Source organism: Geotrypetes seraphini, chromosome 6 (assembly GCF_902459505.1).
Source record: "Geotrypetes seraphini chromosome 6, aGeoSer1.1, whole genome shotgun sequence".
NCBI lineage: Eukaryota > Metazoa > Chordata > Amphibia > Gymnophiona > Dermophiidae > Geotrypetes > Geotrypetes seraphini.
In genome coordinates, this window is record NC_047089.1 from 136291895 (window position 1) to 136313584 (window position 21690).

Here is a 21690-nt window from a genome sequence, read left to right on the forward strand (position 1 = left end):
AAAGAACAAAAAGAAAACCCAGCATACCCATCCACCCACCCACCCCTTCCCCCCACTACCCCCTCCCCATCCCTCTTGCGACCCACTAGTGGTCCAAGGGCCCTGTGGAGCAGCTCCCAACTCCCCCCCCAGGTGACAATATCTACGAGAACAACCCTTGCCAAATCAAAACAACCCCACCTACAGGCTTTCAGAAAAGTTAAAGCACCCCAGAATCCAACCCAAACGATACAGAAACAGTCCCACAACACCACGCCTGATGCCCAATAGCAGGCGAGGCCATAAATTTGGGCAACCACAAATCATGAAGTAGTGTAATATAAAACAACACTCAATAGCTCAAAGGAGCCTCCAAAAGTACCACCAACCCCTCCACCCAACACTCAACCACTCCCTCCCTTATCAAACCCATGCACGCCATTCCCGCAATCATATAGCAACTCAGGAATGGAAGAATCCCCCCTTCTATAAAGAACACACCATCCCACCCAACAGAAACAGGCATTCCCCCCCCCCAGTCATCCACACAGTCCGGGAAGGAAGAGAAAAGAAAATGGTCCCAAAGAAGTACAGAGCTATCCATCGCTCCCGGCTCCACATCAAGGCCCTCAAGCCATCAAGATAAGTATTGCACAGAGCAGGCCACCACGTGAGCAGGCCGCCTGGTACAGAGGCTTCCAGGACACATCAAGCGAAGGCAGTACATATGGGCCTGTGCAACTCCAACTGAAAGGCACCAGTAGGCAATCAAGGAGCCGGGTCTGGGGCCTGTAAGGATTGCAAAAATCGAAGCGCTTCAGCCGCCACAGTAAAGAAGCGAGTCTGACCAGCATGTCGGATCCGCAAGCGTGCAGGATACAGCAAGGCAAAAGGAACTTTCCTCTGAAACAGCTGGGAACAAATGGGAGTGAACTCCTTCCGTTTGGCTTATAATGCTGGGGAATAGTCTTGGAAACATAACACCCTGGAATTGTCATACGACAGGGGGCCCGAAGTACGAATGGCTCGCAAAATCTCTTGTTTATGGGCTGAGTTCAATAACTTAAGTATGACAGTGCGAGCTCTCGAGCCAGTTCTCCCAGCAGGCCCAGACGATGAGCGCGTTCAATTCTCAGGGGACCATGCGCTGTTAATAAGGTTAAAGAACGCTGCAGCCATGTTTCCAGAAAGGAATGGAGCTCACCATCCTTCACAGATTCAGGCAGGCCAACCAGTCGCAGGTTCCCCCAACGAGACCGGTTCTCAAGGTCCTCAAGTTTAGCTTCCATGGCGACAAGCTGAGAACGCATTTGTTGATGGTCCCCTTCACGTTGCTGCACTCGATCTTCCAATGTGGTGAGACGTTGCTGGTAGGAGGAAAACTCTCCCTGCAGCGTTTCCAGATGGGTGTCCACAGAGTCCAATTTGTCCACGATAGGCTGTAGTTTCGTGGTCAGGGATCCCTCCAGCAAAAGCTTCACCTCCGCCACAATTTCGGACACCCACGCGGTCGGCGCCAGGAGCGGCGGGGGAGACTCGCGGTCGGCCATCTTGGAGTCTCCCGCACGGCTGCGATCCCTCTCCCGGCGGGGCAGCTTACTGGTCATAAAGCCCCGAATTCGGAAAAACACTGCTGAAAAGCAGCAGCGATGTAATCGCTGAAATGCAGTGGCGAAATCGCGGCTCTCAGGGGGTCAAAAAATAGCTGATGGTGGGAACGGGATTGGGAGCTTACCCCACCGACGTCTGCTCAGCAGCTGGACATCACGTGACCCCCCGAGAGGCAGCCTTTAATGCTGGTGGAGGACCCGGTGGGCAGGTAAGTAGCTGGGGGAGGGGGTGGGAGAAGAGGTGACGGACTGAGGCGTCTCCTACCACTGAGCAACCCTGGGCATTTTGCCAGGCTTGCTCAATGGTGACTATTTGTTACGTTAAAGCTCAGTGTCCATTATTCGTATTCAGCCAAATAATAATTGCAATTATTCGTATTTGACCAAATAGTTAAATATGCTATGGAACACAGCATGTAGGGGTAATTTATTTAACCGGGTACAACCATTTAAGCATCTAGCGACTGTATTGGTAGGAGCCTATTCTAGAATAGAACCTAGATTATCTAGGGTCCATCATAGAATTCTAGTGTTACCCAGTATCGGTGCATCTAAGATGTAGGCACCTGCTTTTAATATATTATAACACTTTCACATAAGTGATGCAAAGGTCAAATTATATAATGAAAGAATAACACAGGCTCCACAACAAGTTAAATAGAAGGAAAAGCCTCAGAAAAGGGCCCTCCCACCTCCACAAAGGTGGGTATTAGAAGTGGTTGAGCGGTCACCTCATCGGCAAAAATGCTTCCTTTTAGTTGAAAAAAGCGCTGTGCTGTGAAAACTCAAAAAGATAGATGAACTTAAATCAACTTATCTTCACCTGATCAGTACACCGACGGTGGCCAGCCTTTCACAAATCTGCTGCCTCAGGATGTAACACGACCAATCAGACTTTAAAGTGGGACATGAAGTGCGTCTCCTGCATAGAACTGGTGTCTGTGACGTTAATAAGAACAGACCGAAGGTCCTTCAAGCCCAGTATCCTATTTCCAACAGTGGCCAACTCAGGTCCCAATTACCTAGCTAGATCCCAAGTAATAAAACAGATTTTATGCTGCTTATCCTAAGAATAAGCAGTGGATTTCCCCAAGGCATAACTTCTAGTATTGCATAATTTATGCATGTAAATAGGAGCCCTACCTGTATCCTGCTCATGTTCTATTCATGTGTACAACCTACTTGCAAATAAATACTATGCAAGATAAGAACCACAGAAGTAGAATATTGTGCTATACCCTCCTATGTTTGCGTACTGTATTGATACCTGCATAAATGTTAGCACCTAATTTATAGAATTGTCCTTATAGTCAGTAGCTATAGTATAAGATTAATACAATCTCTTTATTTAACAACCACCTCAAGGAGTTTATGGGAGATGCTATGTAAAGTTTTTGTACTTGCTTTAATCTCTTAGTTGGCAGACAATTCCTTCAACAATCAGGTTTGATTGATCTGATGAAAACCACAGAGCTTAGTGTCTGTCTTGTTACAAATCACTGTTTAAAAAGGATAAAAAGGAAACCATTAGACAGACTGTGTAATTGGTCTGCATCTTCCATCTGTTCAGTCCACTGTTCAAGATCATTTTTTTAACTTGCTCAGTGGTTGCATGGTAAGAACAAAATATGCCCAGAGGCAATTGGCATCTTTTAGAGTGAGCTACTGAATGTGTGAAAAATTGATTTCATTTGGTAAACCAAGTAACGTAACATAAGTGTCATTTCTACAGTGACTTGTATTGCCTAATTCCTACCACCACCTAGCAGAACCCCATGGAATCTCTTGATCCATGTAAAGTACGACTACAAATGCACCTATGGAGTGGATACAGGCAGTGAATATTTAATTTTCTAAAAGGAATGAATGAGGTCAGAATAGAACAGAGATCTTTAGTTGCAAAATAACTAAAAATATAATGCTGGATATTTAGCTCGTTGCTGTAAGTGGCTTGCAAGCCATTCACAGCTGCAGGCTGAGTTTACCCCATTTATTCAATGCCAGGGGTATGCCCAACCTCCAGCATCGAATATCCAGTTAATGCGGCAACCCAGAAGCTAACTGCATACCAGCTGATATTCAGACTGATGCACAGTTAGCATGGTGAATAAATTAGGACAGTTTTTCAACTGTTTTGAATTAATCTGCTCATTTAACCAGTTAGCAAACTGAATATTGCCACTAACCAGTTAAATGGTGCTTCCACTCCATTAGCTGTTTGAATGTCAAAAGGGATATTCAATGGCATTATCCGAGAAGGTGCCTCAGAATATACTGGAATGGCCAGCTTAATGGAGTTTAACCAAGCAGGAGCTTCTCCTGCCCAATTAAACCTTTTTGAATATTGACCCTGTAAGTCAGGGGTAGGGAACTCCGGTCCTCGAGAGCCATATTCCAGTTGGGTTTTCAGGATTTCTCCAATGAATATGCATGAGATCTATTTGCATGCACTGCTTTCAATGCATATTCATTGAGGAAATCCTGAAAACCTGACTGGAATAAGGCTCTCGAGGACCGGAGTTCCCTACCCCTGCTGTATGTAATTCTTGGTAGAATGCCACAGACAGCAACTTCCTTTAGAACCCATTACACATGCCTCCTGAATCCCACCTTTGAGTATCACCATTTTATTACTTTATGATTTTATCTCTGTTTTGTAACTGTGAGTACTGCCTATACAGCATCCTTCATCCTTTGCAGACCCAATGAATAGAAACTAGATCTGTGAAATGAATCTAGCTAACCTCCCACATGGGCACCAGGAATTTCAAGTTTTCAAGTTTATTTAAAACTAGTGTTTAAGCCCGTTACATTAACGGGTGCTAGAATATATGCCTGTCTGTCTTTCTTTATTTATGTCTCTCTCCCTGCTCCTGTCTCTTTCTTCCTTTCTTTCTGTCTCTCTCCCTCCTGCTATTTTTCTCTCTCTCTCCCTGCCACCCTTTGTCTGTCTGTCTTTCTTTCTGTCTGTCTCTCTCCCTGGCCTCCTTTGTCTGTCTGTATTTCTTTCTGTCTCTCCCCCCCCCCCCCACTTTCCTTTGCAGAAGCAGCAGCGGTATTTCCCTTCCCCTCCAGGTCCCTGTGAAGTAGTAGCAGCATTTTCCCCCACCCCCATTCCCTTCTCTCCCCCCCACTTTCCTTTGCAGAAGTAGCAGCGGTATTTCCCTTCCCCTCCAGGTCCCTGCTGAAGCAGTAGCAGCATTTTCCCACACACACCCCCATTCCCTTCTCTTACCGTGAGCTGTCCTGCTCCGTTTGTCCTCTCCCTTCTCTTAACGCGATCTGGCCTGCTCCGTTTGGCCCCTCCCCCTTTCCTTCCCGCAGGCTGGCCTGCTGCGGCTGAAGGGTTTTTTTCAAGTTTCAAAGTACCAGCGGCTCCTCTCACGATCCCCGTGGTGGCTGATCCTCCTGTAAAGAGCAGCCTGCGATGGTGGCCGGCTTTAGCGAACCTCGCAGGCCGCTCTCCAACTCGGTAGCACATTCCCTCTGACGCGATCCCGTGCGTCAGAGGGAACGTGCTACCGAGGGTGGAGAGCGGCCTGCGAGGTTCGCTAAAGCCGGCCACCATCGCAAGCTGCTCTTTACAGGAGGATCGGCAGCAGCAGCGGCGGCTGTGGCGAGTTAGGGCGGGAGGTGTGTTCCCTGCTGAGGACGCGGGCAGGGAGAAAGCTTGCCTGGCTTCCATGGTGAGTGAGGGCGGGAGGAGGGGAGTGGCCAGAATGTTCCCTGCCGCCGGATTGGCGGCCACAGATCATACACCACAGCGGCAGGGAACATGAAATCGTAAGTGCGCATGTACGCTTAGTCTTTTATTATATAGGATTTCTTATACCGTCCAATCAGCCTTCTAGGCGGTGTACAAATTTGTAAAAACAGAAAACAAACTTTAAGTAAAATACAAATTTGAGGTGACAATACATCCCCAAACTGTAGCTATAAAAACTTTTAAAAACTATTAAAAACAAAAACAAATAACAAAAGGTAAAAGGCAAGAACTAAATTAGGCAAAATAAAAGAGAACAATTAGGGAAAAAACAATAGGGAGGGCTGCTGTTAAACTCAATAGTATTTTCGCTCAATTGTATGGTACTGTTGATTCCAATAATGAAATATAAGATTATATGGGTGGAGGCTATAAGTAGGATGCTGCTATCATCTGGATCCCATGGGGAACGGTTTTTCAGAGATCTAAATACTAGGTTGATAAATCGCCCTACACACTTTCTCTATTGCCATTTTTCTGCATTTCCTCTGTTGCTAATATTCCCTATGTTGCTTCATTTTGTACCTCACATTAAAAGGGCAATTCTACAACCAGATGTCCACATTTATAATAATAATAAATAATAATAATTTATTTTTATATACCGCCATTCCAGAAAATTATAGGCGGTTCACAACAGTTAAACATAGTACATATAATACAAGTCATATAAAATTGAGCAAGTTAAATACATACGATATAGGAAAAATACAGACAATTTTAAAATGAATAAAAAGGTGTTAAGTTAATATTAAGATACATTAAGAGCCCTGCCTATCGAATAATTGAGTTTTTATCTGTTTTCTAAAATCAAGATAAGAGTAGGCTTCTAACACAGTTTTGGCAAGCCATGAATTCAGTTTGGCCGCCTGAAAAGAAAAGGTTCTCTCAAGGAACCTTTTACAGTGACAGGATTTTATTGAGGGATATGCAAACAAGTGTATTCTTCAAGAGCTCTTGTTAGTGTAATTCAGAGTAAAATGAGGGATAAGATAACCTGGAAGCATGCCAAATTCTGTTTTATAGCAGATGCATGAGAACTTAAATAGAACTCTGGATTCCAATGGCAGCCAGTGGAGCTTTTGATAAAAGGGGGTAACATGCTCCCATTTCTTCAAACCAAAAATAAGGCGGACAGCCGTATTCTGAACCACCCTCAATTTTCTGAGAATTTTCTTGAAAGCACCCAAATATATGATGTTACAGTAAGCAAGTATACTCAGAATGGAAGATTGGACTAACAGACGAAAAGAGGCATCATCAAAGTACAGTGGAACCTTGGTTTATGAACATAATTTGTTCCAGAAGCATGCTCGTAAACCAAAATACTCGTATATCAAAGTGAGTTTCCCCATAGGAAATAATGGAAACTTGCTTGATACATTCTCCCCCCCCCACCCCCCCGAGGCCAGCGGCGCTGTTCCCCCCCCTGTGCGAACCGGCACCCCCGCCCAAACAACTTGAAACTTACCCCCCGTCTGGCACCGGCACGCAGGCCACAAGATGTGCCGGTGCCGCTTGAAGAACTTCCTGCCTCTGCTGGGCCTTGAGCATGCATCTGCGCATGCTCAAGGCCTTCTAATTCTCCCTCTTGCCGAGATTTTCGGAGATCTTGGCAAAATGGAGAATTAGAAGGCCTTGAGCATGCGCAGATGCATGCTCAAGGCCCAGCAGAGGCAGGAAGTTCTTCAAGCGGCACCGGCACGTCTTGTGGCCTGCGTGCCGGTGCCAGACGGGGGGTAAGTTTCAAGTTGTTCACACGGGGGGGATGTTGGTTCGCATGGTAGGGGGTGCCGGTTCAAGCAGGGGGGCCTTTGCGAGTGGGGGGGGAGCGATACCGGTTCTCAAGTGGGGGGGGGGGGGTGCTCACAAATCGAGTCAACACTCAGTTTGCGAGACAAGTTTTGTGAGAATGTTTTGCTCGTCTTGCAGTGAAGCTATAACTGTTTCGGTGCTGTAACCAGACCGGAAGCCTGATTGGTTATCGTGTAGAATATTATATTTTTCCAAGTATGTAATTAGCTCAACATTTGCCACCCCCTCCAATAATTTGGTGGTCAAAGGGATACTAGCAATAGGTCTGAAATTAGAAGGAATATTAGATGGTTCTTTAGCATTTTTTTTAATTGGTGTAATCATGATTTGACCTTGTTCCCCCGGAAATTTTCCTAAGGATAATGAAAAATTAACCCAAGTCAACAATTTAGCCTTAAAATTAATCGGAGCAGTTTTCATAACCTTTGAAGGACAGGTGTCCAATCTGCAGTAAGATTTAGCATACTTATACAATTTACTAAATGTTTGCCAGTCAATAGCTGTGAAATTATTCCAACTCAAGTCTGCTCTGAGAGCTTCAGAGTCCTGCAAAATAGGGTAACACCAGTGAGGCTTGATAGGGACAGTTAAAAAAGACCTTAATTTTTGAATTTTGGAATTGAAAAAATCAGCCAGACTGTTCGCAGATAGGGTGGATTTTACAGCAGTCAGGGCAGGATTAACCAATAGGCCATGTAGGCACGTGCCTAGGGCCCGATGAAGGAGGACATCAACATTGTTTTTTCCAAACGATGATGGGCCTCTCCAGCATCGATCGGCAACATGCCCTCCCCCCCCCCCGATTGGCAACATGGCCCCCCACATCAACGCGGGTAAGAAAGGCAACGGGAACTGTAATTGTGCAAGCGATGCTGCTTGCCCAAAGCTTCCCTCTTGACACAGCTTCCTGTTTCCGCCTGGGCGGGCGCATGGTGGGGTGAGGTGAGGCAGGGGGCCCAGTATACTTGTGTGCCTAGGGGCCCTCGACAAATTAATCCTGCCCTGACAGCAGTATCAGTGAATATCTCTGTGTCATATAGATCATTTACTAATTTAGAAAGACTGCTACTATTAATTGATACGTTACCAATTTTTTGGCCATAGAAATTTTTTCGTTTCTCCTTTGTCAAATTTTTGTAATTTTTCAATTTTAGTCTCCAGGCATCTCTATGCTCTTGGGTACCTGATTTTAGCCATTGTCTTTCCAATTTTCTTAAAACCCTCTTTACCATTAGTAACTCTGTATCAAACCATCCCTCTAAATTTTTAAGTCTCTTTCTACGAATTTTAATGGGGGCCATCTCATTTAAAATATGAGTACTATTATTAATCCAAGTGTCCATAAATTGTTCGGTCTCTTCATTTTGTTTTGAAATTATCTCATAATGAGACCACAATTCCAAAGGGTTTATCCTACCTCTGCTGGCATGACATTTTTTATTTCTTGTTTTCTTGTTTTTATTTCCCAGCTTAGTTGTCTTTAGTTGCCAGTCAATTTCAAAATGGCAAAGTCTATGGTCAGGCCTTGAAGAGTCAGCCCAGTGTTCTTGTTTCCAACAAATTTAGGAATTAATTAGTTCTCTAGAAGAGAATGTAATTAGATCAAATTGATGACCTCTTTGATGAGTTTTAACTGGTGAGGGTTTAAAGTAACCTAATGAAGATGTAAGAGACCAGAATTCTGTAATTTCTGGTTGGTCTACTCGTTCAAGATGAATGTTGATATCCCCACAAAATAAATTATATGGACCTAGTTATATGCATGTTAACTGTATAAATATTTAGAGTAATGGCATATACAGTACATATCTATGGAATGGAGGACTAGCCAAGTGGTTAGAGTAGGGGTAGGGAACTCTGGTCCTTGAGAGCCATATTCCAGTTGTGTTTTCAGGATTTCTCCAATGAATATGCATTGAAAGCAGTGCATGCAAATAGATCTCATGCATATTCATTGGGGAAATCCTGAAAACCCAACTGGAATACGGCTCTCGAGGACCGGAGTTCCCTACCCCTGAGTTAGAACATTGGTCTGATAACCAGGGCAGCTTGGTTCAAATTCCCCTGCTGTTCCTTATGATTTTGGTCACATCCTTAAACCTGCATTTGCCTCAGGTATAAACTGTAAGCCCTCTAAAGATAGGAAAAATACCTTGCTGTATCTGCTTTTCTGCAGTTTTAAGCACCCTAAGATGGATTCCGCTATGGCACAGGATACCTGACGCACGGACCTCTCTGGTATTAAAGGAGTAGTGTTTAAAGGACTTCCAGGATCACATAGTAGATATTTTCTTTAAAAATAAAAGAAAAGAAACCTCTTTGAAGTGCCTTCTTCAGGCTTCAAGGGTTGTGCTTGTCACGCATGATTGCACAGGGTTTCCTTTGTGGAAGTGGATGTCTTTCCCCAGCTAGTGCTGGATGGTGTGGATTATGGGGCGGACACCTTTTCTGATCCCATTCATGTTTTTACTGCTTATGTGTTGTCTATGTGCTGGTCTTTTTAGAACTGTCCTTAGGCTGGGGATGCTGCCTTCAAGGCCATTATGAAAAGACTTCCTTTCAGGAGTTGGCTTCTTTTTGGGACAGGTCTGGCTGACCTCCTGGCCAGTGTTGCTGATCGTCGCCCTACGTCTCTCCCTGTGAACAAGTCTTGCCGGACTTTGGGAGAGGTCAGTAGTAATTTTCATCCTTCCTGCCATTTTCATCACAGTTCCTCAGGCTCTTCTTCCCGGAAAGGTTTTCAGGGATACAGTCCCTGTGACAACACTTCCACTTCCAGCTGTCCTCCAACATCCAGATCCTGGGCTACTAATGCTCCTATACATCTTTTTGGAGGGGCACAAGAATAATTTATTTTGCCCACCTTTGGAATTGTTTCTGGACTCAACTGCAGGTCATCCAGAAGAGAAGTCAACTGTCCACACTTCTTTGCAGCGTTTCTTCCACGGCTGTACAATAGTCCTGTTCCAGAATATGGCTCAGGTTTAGGAAGATACTCTTATTCTTTCTCATGCTGAAATACAGTCGGTAGATTGGAGGCCCGTTCTGGCTCTCATTGTCATTTGCTTCCTGACCATTCCTTATTTCCAAAGGGAAGCCATGAGCACAGTCATTCTTGCTGTCTCCTTATTCCGATGTTTTCTGGGTGTCCCAGATTTTCTGCATTTCCCTGTTCTACATCAGCTTTTCCAGTTTGCAGCTCTGTCCTTTGACCTTGTAACTGTGCTTTGCATTTTCTCCAAAGTGTTGGTAGTTATGGAGGCTTTTCTCAGCCGGCAGGGTGTCCTAGTTCCTCCTTCTTGAATGATTGGTTGATCCAAGATCCGTTCCGACAGGAGTGCAAATGTGCACTGGAGACAATAGTGCTTCTGCTACAGGCCTAAGGTTAGCTTGTCAACTTTCAGAAGTGCCAGTTGATGCCGTCCCAGTCCTTGGAGTCTTCAACACCCAGCAGGGTCCTTGGAGTCTTCAACACCCGGCAGGGTCGTGTATTTCTTCCCGAGACACGCGATCACAAACTTCAACGGCAGATCAGATACCTCCTGGATTATCCAGCTCCCACAGCCTGGCCTTGTCTGCATGTGATGGAGTCTATGGCAGCCTTCATGGAGGTGGTCCCCTAGGCCAGAATGCATATGCGCCCTTTACAGGAGTTCCTTCTTTCTCAGTGGTCTCTGCAGCGTCATCATCCCCTTCAGGTGCCACTCCCCTGGAAGAACAAACATAGCAGGAGAAATAACTTTTCAAATCAGATAGCAATCTTGATATACCGGTAGTATGACAAGTGAAACGGATGGTGTAGCGGTTATTACATTACATTAGTGATTTCTCTTCCGCCGTTACCTTGCGGTTCAAGGCGGATTACAAAAGGGATCTATCTGGCCATTTCCAGAGGAATTATAGAATAGTTAGGGAGTAGTCAACTTGGTTCATAGGGATGAAGTAGTTCTTGTGGCGTTAAGTTCGGGGAGAGTCCCCATAGACTGGAAAACAGCTAACGTCGTTCCACTACACAAAAAGGGTTGCAGGGCAGAGGCTGCAAACTACAGACCGGTGAGTCTCACATCAATAGTATGCAAACTCATGGAAACACTAATCAAACGTAAATTAGACGCAATCTTGGATGAGGAGAATCTACGGGATCCCAGTCAACACGGATTCACCAAGGGTAGGTCCTGCCAATCCAATCTCATCAGCTTCTTTGACTGGGTAACAAAACAGCTAGACTTGGGAGAATCCATGGACGTCGTATACCTAGACTTCAGCAAAGCTTTCGATAGTGTCCCGCATCGCAGGCTGTTGAGCAAGATGAAATCAATGGGGCTGGGAGAAACACTAACTACATGGGTCAATGACTGGCTGAGTGGCAGACTTCAAAGGGTGGTAGTTAACGGTACCCTCTCTAAAACATCGGAGGTGACCAGTGGAATACCGCAGGGCTTAGTCTTGGACCCGCTCCTTTTCAACATATTCATAGGGGACCTAACTCAGGGGCTTCAAGGTAAGATAACGTTATTCACTGATGACGCCAAACTATGCAATATAGTGAGAGACGGCAATTCACCCGATAGTATGACACAGGACCTACATTTGTTGGAGCTTTGGTCCTTGACCTGGCAGCTGGGCTTCAACGCTAAGAAATGCAAGATCATGCACCTCAGCAGCAGAAATCCGTGCAGAACTTACACCTTGAATGGTGAGACCTTAGCTAGAACTTCAACAGAACGAGACTTGGGAGTGATCATCAGCGCAGACATAAAAACTGCTGATCATGTGGAGAAGGCTTCATCTAAGGCAAGACAGTTGTTAGGTTGCATCCGCAGGAGTTTCGTCAGCGGGAAGCCTGAAGTCATAATGCCATTATACAGAACCATGGTGAGACCTCATTTGGAATACTGTGTGCAATTCTGGAGGCCACACTACCGAAAAGATGTGCTGAGAGTAGAGTCGGTGCAACGGATAGCCACCAGAATGGTCTCGGGGCTCAAGGATCTATCGTACGAGGAAAGGCTGAAAAATTTGCGGCTGTACTCACTCAAGGAACGTACAGAGAGAGGAGACATGATCAAGATGTTTAAGTATATTACCGGCCGTATCGAGATGGAAGAAGAGATTCTCTTTCTCAAAGGACCCTCAGCCACAAGAGGGCATCCGCTCAAACTCAGAGGCGGGAAATTTCATGGCGACACCAGGAAATATTTCTTCACCGAGAGAGTGGTTGATCATTGGAACGAGCTCCTGGTGCAGGTGATCAAGGCAAACAGCGTGCAAGAATTTAAGAGCAAATGGGATGCCCATGTGGGATCCCTTAGAGCAGGGGTGCCCAATACGTCGATCGCGATCGACCGGTGGCTCAGGAAGGCAACGTGAGTCGATCGCAGAGCCCATCCCGGGCTCTGTGATAGACTCGTGTTGCCGTCCCGATCTACCGAGCCTATCAGTCTTCCTCTCCCCCATGTCAAAGACGCCAACGCCGGGCATCCACTGTAGGCTGTTTTTTGTCATTTCCGGGGGGGGGGGGGAGTGGCGGTGGCAGCAGCAGCCTGAAAAAGAAATCATCCTGGCCCGGGTCGGTGTCATACTCCGGAACTTCTATCTCTTCCAGCAGCCTTTCTATCTGGCCCTCTCCCTTCTACCTGCTTCCGGCCACATGCCCTGCTCCGCGGCTCTCTTCGGCAACTCAGCAGCAGCGATCGACACAAGTTTCTGACATCGGGGCCTACCCTCTGCGAGTCCCGCTTGTTTCATCTTCCTTTTTCCACAAAGGCGGGACTCATAGAGGGAAGGCCTTGATGTCGGCAGCCTGTCTTGATCACCGCTGCTGACGAGTTGCTGAAGAGAGCCGCAGAGCAGGGGGTGTTGTCAGGTGCAGGTAGAAGGGAGAGGGACAGATGCAGGACTCGTGGGTGAGGGAACAGAAGAGAGAGAGAAAGAGAGAGGGGAGGAAAAGAAAAGGAAATATTTCATACTGGGCTGGGCCGGAGTGGAGGGAGGGTGGAAAGATTCTGGCTACAGGGTGCATTAACAAAGGAAAATGGGGGAAAGCTGAAAATGGAGATAGTGACACAAAGGGTAAGCAGGACCTACTGAATAAGGATAGAGATACAGAGGGGAAATGAAGAGGAGGTGAAATAGAGACATAGAAGTAATGCAGAAAAAGTGTTGGGGGGGGGAGAGATAAAGACATTGAAAGGGCAAATAGTGAACATGGGGTAAAGACAAGGACAGAGACAAATGAAGATTCTGAAAAAGTGGTGAGATAGAGATATAGGTGAGATGGACAAAAAGAAGGGTGATGCTGGAAAATAGGTGGAATAGTAATTCTTACAAAGAAGGGAAATGCTGGCTCAAGGAGAGATGGGGCTCAGGCTGGATGGAATGGGGATAAATGCCTGGTTGGCCAGGAACTTCCTCTCCTACGTCAGAATTGACGTCAGGGAGCGGAATACTGGTCAGTGCGACGCTTCTGCAGGGAAAGCTTGGGACAGCGGTGGCTTGGGGGCTGTTCCCCAATGGCGGTGGCAGCAAACTGAGTGGCTTGGGGGAGGGCACGGAGAAAGAAAGAAAGGGGGCAGACAGGGAGACAGAAAGAAGGGGGAACAGGGAGACAGAAAGAAAATGTTGGGGGAGAGAATGAGGTCTGGAGGAGAGGAAACATACAGGAGGCTGAAAGGAAGAAAGATTGGATGCACAGTCAGAAGAAGAAAGTGCAACCAGAGACTCATGAAATCACCAAACAACAAAGGTAGGAAAAATTATTTTATTTTCAATTTAGTGATCAAAATGTGTCTGTTTTGAGAATTTATATCTGCTGTCTATATTTTGCACTAGGCTCCCTTTTACTAAACCGTAATAATGTTTTTTAGCACAGGGAGCCTATGAGCACTGAGAGCAGTGCGAGGCATTCAGCGTAACTCCCTGTGCTAAAACCTTCTATCGTGGTTTAGTAAAAAGGGAGGGGGTATATTTGTCTATTTTTGTATTTTGTTACTGAGGTGACATTGCATAGAGTCATCTGCCGTGACCTCTTTGAAAAAACCCAGAATATGAATAATTAACATTTTCTCTGCCTTTCAGTGTGCTTTGTGTTTTTTAAAAAATTTTATTGTTGGTAGATCATTTTGACTTAGTCATTAAAAAAGTAGCTCGCAAACCCATAAAGTGTGGGCACCCCTGCCTTAGAGGGTTAAGCCAAGGGAACCTGTCACCAGGAGTGGGATCCCTAGGATAGTAGACTTGGGGGTGGGTCAATAGAGTGGGCAGACCTGATGGGCTATGGCCCTTATCTGCCATCATCTTCTATGTTTCTATGTAGAGAGTGGGGAGGTGTTAGGTTGGTTTCGATTGTTGGGTATCAGGGATTTTTTAAATAGTATGGTTTTTATTTCTTTTCTAAATGTTCTGTAGTCAGGGGTCGTTATCAGCAAAGTAGAGAGTTGGCGGTCTAATCTCGCTGCTTGTGTGGCCAGGAGGCCATTATACAGTTTTTTCCATTTGACTTCTCTGATTGGGGGGTATGTGAATGGAGCATGGGTTCTCCTTTGTCTGGTTGAGGTGGTTCGGATTAGAAGGTTGTTTAGGTATATTGGGCTGTTTCCGTCCATGGTTTTAAATAGAAGACAGTAGAACTTGAATTGTATTCTTGCTTGAATTGGTAGCCAGTGTGAGTGGAGATACGCCTCGGTGATGTGGTCATGTTTTCTCAGAGAGTAGATGAGCCTCAGAGTTGTGTTCTGGATTGTTTGCAGTTGTTTAATCATGGTCGCGGGACAGGATAGATAGAGAATGTTACAATAGTCTAGTACAGTGGTTCCCAACCCTGTCCTGGAGGAACACCAGGCCAATCGGGTTTTCAGGCTAGCCCTAATGAATATGCATGAAGCAAATTTGCATGCCTATCACTTCAATCCTATGCAAATCTCTCTCATGCATATTCATTAGGGCTAGCCTGAAAACCCGATTGGCCTGGTGTTCCTCCAGGACAGGGTTGGGAACCACTGGTCTAGTAGACCCAGCATTAAGGCTTGAACTAGGATCTGGAATTGAGTTTTGTCAAAGAATTTTCGTACTTGTCTTAGGTTTCTCATGATTGCAAAGGATTTCTGTATTATTTTGTTGATTTGTGGTTGCATGGTACAGCACCTGTCAATCGTCACTCCCAGTAGTTTTAGAGTGGTTTGCATGGGGAATGTGGTTGAATCGATTACTAGGTTTGTAATGGATGGTGTCTTATCGTTTTCTAGGAGAATGAATTTTGTTTTTTCTGAGTTTAGTTTCAGTTTGTGGTCTTTCATCCAAGATGTTATTATTTCTAATGTTTTATGTATAGTGTCTGTCATGGAGGGTTTTAGTTGATCAAAAGGGAGAAGAATGGTGATGTTGTCTGCATAGCTGTAGGAGATTATGTTTGATTTATCTAGACAGGTGCCAAGGGACGCGATGTAGAGGTTGAAGAGTGTGGGGAATAAAGGGGATCCCTGAGGTACACAACAGGGGTTGGACTAGGGTTCTGACTTTTCGTTGCTTGATTTTACTCTGTAGGATCTGGTCTTTAAGAATCCTTGGAACCATATGTGCACTTTATCAGTGATACCAATTGCATCCAGAATTTGTAGAAGAATGTTATGGTCAACCAGATCAAACGCTGTGGATAGATCTAGTTGTATGAGAAATATTTTTTTTCCTGTACTGAGATGTTGTCTAGCTGTGTCCAGGAGGGATCCTAATAGTGTTTCAGTGCTATAATTGGTTCTGAAGCCAGATTGTGTATGGTGGAGTATGTTGTGGTCTTCTAGATAGTCAGTGAGGAATTTGGCTACTAGGCCTTCCATGATTTTGACATAAAGAGGTATTGATGCTATGGGTCTGTAGTTAGAAGGTTGATCCATTACTCTTTTAGGGTCTTTTAGGATAGGGGTGACAATGATTTTGCTGAGGTCTTGTGGGAAAAGGCCGTCTTTGAGCAGTGTTTGCATCCATTGTAGGAGGAGAGAGCGGAATTTGATACTGGCGTTTTTTAGTAGATATGGAGGGCAATGCTTTAGGTCACAGGCTGCATGACTGTATTTTTTGTAGTTTGTTTAAGTCTGACCATTGTATAGTGGGGAAGAGGGACCAGGTTCTATCTGCTGCTGTAGATTCTTTGTCTGAGGGGATTATAGTGATCTCGTCTAGGAGAGTTGGGTTTCCAGCGAGGTTGGTCCTGGCATTTGTGATTTTATTTTTGAAGTGTTCTGCTAGTGTGGTGGCTGAGGGGGGAGGGGTGTTATCAGTGGCCAGGTAAGGTTTGGTGTCTGTGAGTTCTTTCAGTATTTGGAATAGTTTTTTAGTGTCTTGGGTTTCTCTGCCTATTAGGTTGGTGTAGTATGTCTTTCTTTTGTCTTTTAATTGTAGCTTGTATTGTAGGATGAGTATTTTCCATGCGATTTTTGTGGGTTCTTGGTTGGTTTTCCTCCATTTCCTTTCGAGTCGTTTGCATTGTCTTTTGAGTAGGAGTAGTTCGTTGTCAAACCATTTGTCAGATCATCTGTTGATTCTGGTTTTTGTTTGCATTGGGGCTAGCTCATTTAAGGTGGCTTAACTTAAACTGCTCCATTGTGAAATTAAGTCTTTGGGGTTAGATTCTTGGATTAATTCATCTGTTTTTGACCAGAATTTGGAGGGGGTCGATATGTTTACGTGAGTTGTAGGTTAGTTTTTGGGATTTTGGATTGGATTTGTTTTTGGCCCAGTTGATATTGAAGGAGTATGTGTAGTGGTCTGACCATAGTGAACGAGACCACTTTCCATTTGATGTCGATTTGGTGACCTTTTTCATGGGTGGCTTGTGGGTCTAGGATCTTGTATGTTAAGGCTTCGAGAAAGGATAGTAGGTTTTCTACTTGTTTGGAAGAGTGATCTTCAAGATGTAGGTTTAGATCTCCTAGGATAAGGTTGTATGGGGTCAATAGTGAATTTCAGTATATGAAATCTTCGAATTCTGATTTTGCAGTGTTCCAGTTTCCTGGTGTTATATAGCATAGTATGCATGTCATGGATTCTTTTAGAGTGGAGCATGAGAGCTGGCATGCTAGAAGGTCCATGTAAGAAGTGGATATTTTGTCTTGTGTGTTGATGTTAAGTGATTTTCTGATTATAATGGCTAGATCTCCTCCTCTTTTGTTTTCTCTGCAGACCGCTGCTGTTTTGTAGTCTTTTGGGCAGATTTCAGTAATCCTGGGGTCTTCGTCTGATGTTAGCCAGGTTTCTGTGAGGAATAGGCAGTCTATGTTCTCGTTTTTTATCCAGTCTTTTATGTGTTCTGTTTTTGGGCCCACGGCTCTTATGTTGAGGTAGGCACAAGTGAGAGTGGTGAATTCTGTTTGTGGACCAGTTGTTGTTAAAGGGTATAAGAGTTTTCTTGGGTAGGTGTAAGATTTGGAGTTGGGGAGGTGAGAAGATCTTCATTTCCATGTTGGAGTGATGGTGTGTTGTATGTAGGTCTGGCGATTAGTGTTTGTGTTCCCTATGACAGACCAGACTGGGTGGTGGTTTCTGTTTGTAGTTGTGATGACTGGTATTGAGTAGATGTAGTTTGCATTTGTCTTCCTGTTGGTTAGGAGCAGGAGTAAGATTATGATAGTTAGCATTCTTTTCTTTAGTAGTTGATTCATCTTGGGAGTTGTTTTTTGTTTTATTTTGTTTTTGTAAGTAGTTTTCTCGCTGAGCTTTTTGAAGTGATCGGAGAGGAGTGTTTGGGCGGAGTGCTCTCCCACACCTGAAGTCCTCAGCCGTCCTGGTCCGCAAGATGGTAGTGAAATGAAGAAACAGCAATAGATTTCCTGTGGTTGGGGCGATGTACTTGGGCGGAGTGCTCTCCCACGCCTGTAGTCCTCAGTTGCCCTGGTTAGCAAGATGGTAGTGAAACAAAGAAATAGCAGTGGGTTTCCTGTGGTCGGAGCGATGTGCTTGGGCGGAGTGCTCTCCCACACCTGTAGTCCTCAGTCGCCCCTAAAATTTTGATCCACAGTTAAAATTGGTCTGCTCTTCACAAAACTGTGTAGGTTTTGACGCTCTTACTTTCTTCTGTGTTAAACAATATGAAAAATAGTCAGCAGGACAAAGCAATGATGATTCTGACGACCTGTCTCTCTCCTATATGATTAATGGGTGCTATAAAAGACACAGATGCAAGCCTGCTGCAGGCTGGGTTGGGAATTATAGGGCTCCTTTTACAAAGCTGCGTTAGGGCATTAACACGTGGAATAGCGCGCGCTACATTGCCGCGCGCTAGACGCTAACACCAGCATTGAGCTGGCGTTAGTTCTAGCCGCGTAGCGTGCGATAATATCCTGCGTGCAGTAAAAACGCTAGCGCACCTTAGTAAAAGTAGCCCATAGTGTAGTTAACTTTCACATGACTGAATTCTTTCTCAGTGGTACAAGAAGACAAGTTTCTAAACTGAAAAGAATTGTTTCATAAATTATAAAATTGTGCATTATTTTTCAGGTTTATAATTAAAATACACATTCAAGAGCTGACAGTGTGACTTGGCCTAAGCAGCTTAACAATTGTCTTCAGTACTTCCCACTGTCAAAGTCAATATCTGCTTATGTTGAATCAAGAATAAATGATGCAAAAAGGATTTACATTCTGGAAGTTTTTCTCAATCTGCAGCTGCCCATACCATGGTAACTGGCTTAAAACAAAGCCAAGTGTGGAGTGTCACCTGAGTCTACAGCAGGTGCTCTAAGTAGGGCAGGGACTGTATTTATTGACATGAATTTCTGTAGTTTGCCATGTAGTCTGTTTCACAAACTACTGAGATTTGGGGGGAGGGGTATTTTTCTTACTTTTTTGACTTTGTATTATGTTAGATTCTATAATCTACTTTGGGTTCCAGATTTTCAGAGAAAAGTAGTATAAAATATGATGAAATTTGGTAAAAAAAAAAAAAAAAAAAAAAGGAGAGGCTGCAAACAGTGCAGAAAACCAGAAAAAAAAATTAGTTTAGAGTTTTTAATGTGGGACATGGGGAAAACCACAGTAGGAAACTGGAGTACAGATATTTCATATCAACTAAAAGATATTGTAAAGAAGGACTTAATTTGTGGAATAGCAAGCTGCTTTTTTTTTTTTTTGCTATATAAATCAATGATATAGAGCAGTGGTTCCCAAACCTGTCCTGGGGGACCCCCAGCCAGTCAGGTTTTCAAGATATCACTAATGAATATGCATGAGAGAGATTTGCATACCTGTCACTTCCAAATCTCTCTCATGCATATTCATTAGGGATATCTTGAAAACCTGACTGGCTGGGGGTCCCCCACGACAGGTTTGGGAACCACTGATATAGAAGGTTCTGGTGGCTCTAAATAGCAGACTATGGACTTTTCCTCCAGAAACCAGTCCAAACTTTTCTTTTAAACCAGCCTCATTAACTGCTCTTACCACATCCTCTGGCAACACGTTCCAGAGCTTAACTATTCTTGGAGTGAAATACTATTTCCTCCTATTGGTTTTAAATGTATTACTCTGTAATTTCATCAAGTGTCCCTTAATCTTTGCAAATCTTGATGCAGTAAAAAATTGATCCACTTGTACCCATTTTATACCACTCAGGATTTTATAGACTTCAATCATAATCTCCCTTCAGTCATCTTTTTTCCAAGCTTAACCTCTTCAGCCTTTCCTCATACGAGAAGAGTTCCTTCCCCTTTATCATCTTAGTCGCTCTTCTTTGAACATTTTCTAGTGCTGCTATATCTTTTTTGAGATAAGGAGACCAGAACTGAATGCAATACAAAAGGTGAGGTCACACCATTGAGCGATACAGAGGCATTATAATATTCTTAGTCTTGTTTATCATTCTTTTTCTAATAATTCCTAGCATCTTGTTTGCTTTGTTGGCCTCCAACAAACATTGTCCACGATGACACCCAGATCTTTTTCTTGAGCGCTGACCCCCAAGGTGGACTCTAGCATCTGGTAACTATGATTTGGATTATTCTTCTCAATGTACATCACTTTGCATTTGTCCACATTAAATTTCATCTGCCATTTGGACGCCCAGTCTTCCAATATCCTAATGTCTTCTTGCAGTTTTTCACAGTCCACATGCATTTTAACAACTTTGAACAATTTAGTGTCATCTGCAAATTTAATCACCTCCCTTGTTCCAATTTCCATATAATTTATAAATAAGTTAAATAGCATTGGTCCCAGTATAGATTCCTCTGGCACACTACTATTTACCCTCCTCAATTGAGAAAAATGGCCATTTAAGCCTACCCTTTGTTTTCTGTCCGATAACCAATTACCAATAATCCACAATTGAACATTGCCTCCTTTGCAATGGCTGTTTAATTTTCTCAGGAGCCTCTCATGAGGAACTTTATCAAAAGCTTTCTGGAAATCTAGACATACTACATCAACTGGCTCACCTTTATTCACATGTTTATTCACACTTTCAAAGAAGTCAAACAAATTGGTTTGCATCTTTGCTTTCCTGATTACTTAAACCAGCTTCTCTTAACTTTTACAGATACTTTTGTCTGTCTTGCTCTTTCTGCAATCTTTTGTTTGTGAAAGCTATCCTGTTTTTCCTTACCTTTTCAGTTACTACTTTTGAGAACCAAAGCAGCCTTCTTTTCCTCTTACCTTTATTTACTTTCTTTACAAAATGGTTTGTTGCCCTTACAATAGCTCTTTTCAGTTTTGCCTACTGCTTTCCTAGTTCTTTCAGATGTCCCCCATCTGAACAAAGTTAGTTTTTTTTAAGTCTAGAATCTTTACTTCTGAATGAGCCCTCTCTACACGTGTCTTAATATTAAACCAACCATGCAGTGATCACTGGATGCCAGATGATCACCCACAGAAACATTTTCCCCATTTGTAAGTCCAGTATGGCCTCATCCCATGTGGATTCCGTTACCAACTGCTGGAACAGTTCCCCTTGTAGAAAATCCAGAATCTCCCTACTTCTAGAAGACTCACACCACACCACACCAATGAGTAATAAAGCATGCAATTAGGCAAGCCCTTACCTCCTTCCCATTTGCTCCTCCATAATATGCTAAATCCTATTTTGGGGTTTTTAAAATGTCAAATAAAGCTGGAAAGCTACCTATTTAAACATGGCTCTAAGATTAGAGCATGAGAGGTGCTGAAATAGGTATAACAAACAAATGAGGATGCTCATTTTCACTAAGTCTATTAGTACACCTCAAGAAATGGGTGGATCCTTTTATACCTTGAAGTCTATATAAGGAAAAATTATGTTCTTACCTGTTAATTTTCTTTCCCTTAAACGCAGCAGATGAATCCAGAGACCAATGGGATAGCTCACATCTACCAGCAGGCGGAGATAGAGAAACTGATTAACAGGTGGTCCTATTGGCTGTCACTCCTCCTGTTTATCTAGTATAGCTCCTTGCCCAAGCATCCGTAACCATCAATAGGCATAGCATGTAAAAAACTTCTTTCCCATAACAAATCTCAAAATGCAATAATACAGAAAACAACCCGCCATAATAACAAACTGCG

General features: G+C 43.9%; 1 protein-coding gene across 12 annotated transcripts in view; it reads left to right on the forward strand.

Moving 5' to 3' along the window:
- Positions 1 to 21690, forward strand: part of ABCC4 (ATP binding cassette subfamily C member 4) — a 627262-nt gene that overhangs the window by 548032 nt on the left and 57540 nt on the right. The window contains exon 29 of one of the 12 annotated variants that reach the window (XM_033950384.1): positions 9672 to 9802. The exons of the other annotated variants lie outside the window; for them this stretch is intronic. Coding sequence (XP_033806275.1) covers positions 9672 to 9714 — 43 coding nt within the window. The 3' untranslated portion in view covers positions 9715 to 9802. Of the gene's footprint in view, positions 1 to 9671; positions 9803 to 21690 lie in introns of those variants that run through there. 12 annotated transcript variants of the gene reach the window in all.